This window comes from Triticum urartu, chromosome 1A, assembly GCF_056163025.1.
Source record: "Triticum urartu cultivar PI428250 chromosome 1A, HENAU_Tu73, whole genome shotgun sequence".
NCBI classification, from domain to species: domain Eukaryota; kingdom Viridiplantae; phylum Streptophyta; class Magnoliopsida; order Poales; family Poaceae; genus Triticum; species Triticum urartu.
Window position 1 is genome coordinate 317,127,782 of NC_141873.1, and position 6,429 is coordinate 317,134,210.

Genomic DNA, 6,429 nt, shown 5'->3' on the forward strand with positions numbered 1-6,429 from the left:
CGATCCATCTTGGTGAGATATATGCCTCTCTGGCCCGCCGACTGAAAGTGTGTGTGTGGGGGGGGGGGTGCTACATCGCACTTTGCTAGGTGAATCTCGGTTGGGGGGGCATGCATTCATAGCTTAATTAGGATTCCCTTTGTGGCGACACGAGGGGGGGGGGTGGGGGGCTGCTAGCTACTTCGCACTTTTCTAGGTGAACCTCGGTTGGGGGGGGGGGAGGGGGCATGCTCATAGCTTAGGATTCCCTTCGTGCCGACACGAGGGGGGGGGCTGCTAGCTACTTCGCACTTTGCTAGGTGAACCTCGGTTGGGGGAGGGGCATGTGCATTCATAGCTTAGGATTCCCTTCGTGCCGACACGAGGGAGGGGTGGCTGCTAGCTACTTCGCACTTTGCTATGGTGAACCTCGGTTGGGGGGAGGAGGGCATGCATTCATAGCTTAGCTAGGATTCCCTTCATGTCGACACGAGGGAGGGGAGCTGCTAGCTACTTCACACTTTGCTACGTGAACCTCGGTTGGGGGGCATGCATTCATAGCTTAGGAATCCCTTCGTGCCGACACGAGGGAGGGGGGCTGCTAGCTCTACTTCACACTTTGCTAGGTGAACCTTGGTTGGGGGGCATGCATTCATAGCTTAGGATTCCCCTCGTGCCGACATGAGGGAGGGGAGATGCTAGCTACTTCACACTTTGCTACGGTGAACCTCGGTTGGGGGGCATGCACTCATATATAGCTTAGGATTCCCTTCGTGCCGACACGAGGGAGGAGGGGGGCTACTAGCTACTTCACACTTTGCTAGGTGAACCTCGGTTGAGGGGGAGGGGGCATGCATTCATATATAGCTTAGGATTCCCTTCATTCCAACATGAGGGAGGAGGGGGCTGCTAGCTACTTCGCACTTTGCTAGCTGAACCTCGGTTGAGGGGGAGGGGGCATGCATTCATAGCTTAGGATTCCCTTCATGCCGACACGAGAGGGTGGGAGCAAGCAATACCATGCACTTTGCGAGAAAGGTGCCACATCGAAGTTGCATTTGGTATTTTAAAATCAAACCACCCTTCTGATACATAAATTTGGTCCACATGCAAGTGCGTTCGTGTTCTGACCCTCCCCCGCATCATTTGTTTGCCAAATTTATGAACATTAGACAAGTCGGATGACGCAACAGACATGGTTCACTCAAACTAACCGTGTGCCATGCCGGTGCACCCGTCACGGACACATCCACACAGTACATTGGGCTCCACGAGGCTCCCCCTCTCAAAAATATCTACCCGCTTCGAGGGTTTTTCTGTTTCATAACACACGGTTGTTATCTCCAGACTGTGTGCGATGTTTCTTGTTCCCAATCCCGCCTGCATCCAAAATATCTTCCCGCCTCGAGGGTTTTTCTTTTTCATAACACACGGTTGTTATCTCCGGACTGTGTGCGATGCACTATCATCAAAATTTTCAATAGCCCGACATTTCACTCCCGCGTTTGACTCCCGCGTAGTAAAATTTTCAGTACCCGCGTCATTTCCTCAAACACCCCGTGCCCCCTCCACACACACACACACCAAAACCTCCTCGGGAGTGCACGCGCGCGCACACACACACCCACCCTCCCTCGCTCGAAACCCTAGCCAAGTCCCCGCCGCCGCCGCAAGGCCTCCATTGTCAACATCTGTCAATTTTGCCGTGTAGCTTACCCACCGATCTCCATACCCAGGCCGCCCTGAGTTTCTTAGATGACGCCTGCTAAACGCCCCCTTTCCCACAGATCCCCATCCCCCACTCTAGAGCATTGCAACCTAAGCCCGGTACGCTTCCCGTGGAGCTCGAGGAGCGACTGGCCCAAAAGAGGTGTATAGCGGTCTCTTTGCCCGACGTCGCCGAGGAAGCTGATGACCATTACTGGCGGTAGGCACTCAAGCAGCAGGCTAGAGTGTGCGGGCATGTCTCGTCCGCCGGCTACGACATCGAGGTCATTGACAACGACGCCCTAAGGAGGGCTATGTCATAGGTTAAGTGGCCCACCCCAACCCCCCGGGTTCAACCGCCGTCGATCTCATCCATGGCCCCGCCGCTGATCTCCTATGGCTCGCTGTCAACAATTTGCCATTCTACATCGCCATCGAGCCCCTTTTGTCATTTCTAAAGGACACGTTCTGCGACGCTGGCTCGGCATCCACAGCTTCCAAGTCAGACTTCATCAACGACGACCACAAGGAGGGCACCCTCTCCGGCTCTTCCAAGGGGAAAGAGCCCATCTGCTCTTCCAAAGGGAAAGCGCCCGTCTACGACATCAGGGACGGCACCCTACAGCCGTGCTCTTCCAAGGGGAAGGAGCCCATCTGTGACAACATGGAGCACATCCAGGGTCCGTGCTCTTCCCACGTGAACGAGCCCATCTGTGACAAGTGAGGAAACCCATGATTTGTTTATTTCAGTTGTTCACAAGGTGATGCTCTATATGTGCAATTATTTACTGTGTAGTACATTTCATCAATCCAGTTTTAAACATACCGATAGGAATGCATATATTTGCTTGCTGTTAAGCCTGTTATAGCTAGCATATGCCTCTTTTAAAGTTTTTTGATTGTTCGGTTGTTTGCAGTTAGCATATGTTCAGTTTCAAATGCTATCTTTGGCTGTTTGTAGTATGCCTTGTTTATTCCAGTTATTCACAACGGGATGTTCTATATGTGCAAGTATGAACTGTGCATTTCAATTTCATCAGTACTAGTTTCAAAAATACCACTATGAATGACTACATTTGGTTGCTGCATCTTGTAGTTAACACGCCTTTCCATTTTTATTTAACCATAACCAGTGTACTTAGACCGGCACAATACCAGTTTGAATGACCATGTTTGCTTGTTGTTAAATGTTAGGCCTCTTGCTGGCGGCCAAGGAGGTGGGAGGATGTCCCAAGGCAGCCTAAAACTAACCCTGGGTCATACAAGGCTCATGGGCCCAAGTGGAGGTGATGTAACACCTTTGGACTTGTAGTTTGACTCAGATTCTGCTGAAATGTCAGATTGTTTCATGGATAACTCAACACCCCGGACGAATTTTAAGGTGAATCCAATTGGGTTGGAAAGAGCACGAAATCTACTTTCCAACAAAAGAAGAATCATCCAATTCGTAGTCTGTATGAAAGAGCTATTGGCGTTTTGAGTCAGGTATGTCTATGAAGTCCGAATATGAATCCAGAACGTGAGAGACTTGGACTCTATCTTCTCTTGGCCCAAAAGTGACGCGAGAAGAATTTTTGAACAACATCTAAACTTTTTTTCCCTTATTTTCATATGTGGATCATACAAACGTCCCATACACCTGCAATTAAACATGACATAAAAGTTTGTGAAGTATCTTTGTTCTGGATGACATAAATAAATTATTGCATAGTTTGCATTAGAAATCACCTCACAAATATACATGTATGCAATATTTCTGGTCGTATCCTAGGCAGTCATGTCCTCATCACGTATCCTTTGCTTGCTTGTGTTGCTTGTGTTGCTAGCATCATATAGGTTGCTCGCCTAGTTGCATATCTAGACAACCAATTTTTTGCTAACCCTAATTTGTTGAGAAAAGTTAAAAATTGACAGTTTCCTATTCACCTCCCTCTAGCCAACCATATCGATCCTTCAGTTGGTATCACAACATCGTCTCTTTACTAAGGGGTTCACCACCCGAATAGTATGGTTGCTGGAGAGGAGGAAGTGCCCGAGGCCATGGAGTTGAACTCGATCACTCGAGACGACTTAAATGAAGCTACGGCTTCACTTAAGAAGTCTACGACGACCGAGGTCAAGTCCATGCTTAAAGAATTACTTGAGGGGTTGAAAACTTCCCCCGGTCCATTGCTTTTGGTTAATCCCACCGCATTAGAGTTGGAGGCCAATTCTGGCAAGGAAGTGGCTAAAGGTACTCATACCTCCTCCCCTCAAAACAAGAATGGGACGAGAACCTTTGCCTCGGTTCCCCATCCCCCGGTCTATGGAGGACCGATCCCTACACCCCATATTAACAACCTTGGTCCTCCTCCTAAACTTGTGAAGGGTGATTTCGCTAATTGGGTTTCTAGTATCAAGTCTCCTTTGAATCGCAACTCAACGAATCTTTGGAGAATCATCGAGCAAGGCTTCTACCCACATGATCCAAACAACCTCAATCCAAGAGAAGAAGTGGATAATCAATACAATCACTTCGCCTTGTTCATTCTCCAATTCGCGGTGCCTCCCAAAGATCTATCTCACTTTTGTCCCTTCTCTCGTGCAAATGATTGTTGGGAACACATCATATCTTTGTACAAGGGGAGCTCAAGCATACAACGGTCCAACTTTGAGGTGGTTCTTGATGAGGCCGATGAGTTCGTGATGATTGAAGATGAGGATCCTTGTGACCTCTACCAGAAGTTGACAACTCTTGCGGTCGCTCTCCAAGTTCATGGGAGCAAGGATAGAAATGAAAATTGGATCAAGAGCAAGTTTCTCAAGGCCATCATGCCCTTCAACAAGGCCATGTCCTTTGTGATACATCAAAGGATGGATTTCCACACCTTGCCTTCAAGTAAAGTGTTGGATGAGTTTATTCCCATGGACATCATGAACAAGACCACCGGTAATGCTCTAGCTCGTGCTCGGTCAAAGAAGGCCTCGCCCAACCTTGCCTTGAAGGCCAAGGCTATTCTAGAAGAAGAGGAAGGGGGGAGAGAAGAGTGTTGCACCGAAGACACCAAATATGCTTACCACGAGCACATGACTCTTGCATCAAGGCAATTTTGGGGCAACAAGAGAAACTTGAGGCCTAACTTCTCCAAGAACAACCCAAGTGCCTCAAAGATCAAGCAACGTGTGAGAACTTGCTACAATTGTGGCAATGTGAGTCACTTTGTGGTGGATTGCCCCTATGAGAAGAGGGAAGACAATGGTGGCAAGCTTATCCGCAAGGACAAGGCCAAATCTTTCCCAAACAAGAACAACTTCACCAAGAGAGTGCCTCAAAAAGGATTGTTGGCACATGAAGAGTACCCCTCCGATGATTATGATGAAGATACAAGTGGTGAAGGAATGGCAACGACCACCATGGCCATTGCCACCTCTTCCCCAACCAAGGTGTCTCTCTTCGATGCCCCCAACAAGAACTTCATTGCCAAGTACCTCATGGCCAAAGGTACAAACAAGGTAACCTCCAACATCAAAACTTCCATCACTACTCCTCCTTCGGTGTTGGATTGTGTGGATAATCATGTGGAGGTTGATACGTATCCAATGTATCTATAATTTATGAACTATTCATGCCACGTTTACAACAATTTTATATGGTTTTGGTATGCTTTGCATAGAACTAACCCGAACTGACGCTGTTTTCAGCAAAACTACCATGGTGTTGTTTTTTGTGCAGAAATGAAAGTTCTCCAAATGAGCTGAAATTTTTGACGATTTTTTTGGAACAAAAGAGACCCCCGAAGCTTCGTGGAAGGACCAGAAGGTGAAGGAGTAGGCCACAAGACACCGGGGCGAGCCTGGCCCTTGCCCGTGCCCCAGTGGGTTGTGCTCACCTCGAGGCCCATCTTAGCGTGAAACCAATGCCAAAAAATCCTATAAATAGAGAAACCATTAGAAGTAAACCTAGATTAGAAGTTCCACCTCTGCAAGGCTCTGTAGCCACCGAAAACCAATCTAGACCCCGTTCCAGCACTCTGCCGGAGGGGGAAATCATCATCGGTGGCCATCTTCACCATCCCGGCGGCCACCACGATGATGAGAGAGTAGTCCACCCTCAGGGCTGAGGGTTTGTACTAGCAGCTATGTGTTTAATCTCTCTCTCTCTCTCTCTCTCTCTCTCTCTATCTCTCGTGTTCTTGAGATGTCACGACCTTGATGTATCACGGGCTTTGTTAAAATAGTTGGATCATATGGTGTTTTCCCCTCTCTATATTATTGTGATGAATTGAGTTTTTCCCTTTGAGATTTCGTTGTTATCGAATTGAATAGCTTTATGGATTTGAGAGCACTTGATATATGTCTTGCATATGAATTGTGGTGACAATGGGGTATCATATTGATTCACTTAATATATTTTTGGCACTCAACTTGCGGATTCCTGATGTGACATTGGGGTAATCTATGCATAGGGGTTGATGCACGTTCTTGTCTTTGTTTCTACGGTAGAAATCTTGGGGCACTCTTTGAGGTTCTTTGCGTTGGATTGAGTATTATGAATCTGAATTTGCTTTGGTGTTATTTTAGTATGAACTCTTCATAGATCGATCGAAAAGAATAACTTGTGTTATTTTAGTACGAACTCTTGATAGACCGATCGGAAAGAATAACTTGGTGTTATTTTAGTACGAACTCTTGGATAGATCGATCGGAAAGAATAGCTACAAACAATTTCTTCTTATGTTCTCCGCTAGATAGGAACTTTGGAGT

At 47.4% G+C, this 6,429-nt stretch overlaps 1 protein-coding gene across 1 annotated transcript; it reads left to right on the forward strand.

The window, feature by feature from the left end:
• The first annotated feature begins 4,590 nt into the window (after positions 1 to 4,590).
• Positions 4,591 to 5,277, forward strand: LOC147991044 (uncharacterized). Its single transcript, XM_087538503.1, has one exon. The coding sequence runs from the start codon at positions 4,591 to 4,593 to the stop codon at positions 5,275 to 5,277; it is 687 nt and encodes a 228-aa protein (XP_087394629.1).
• Positions 5,278 to 6,429: the final 1,152 nt, after the last annotated feature.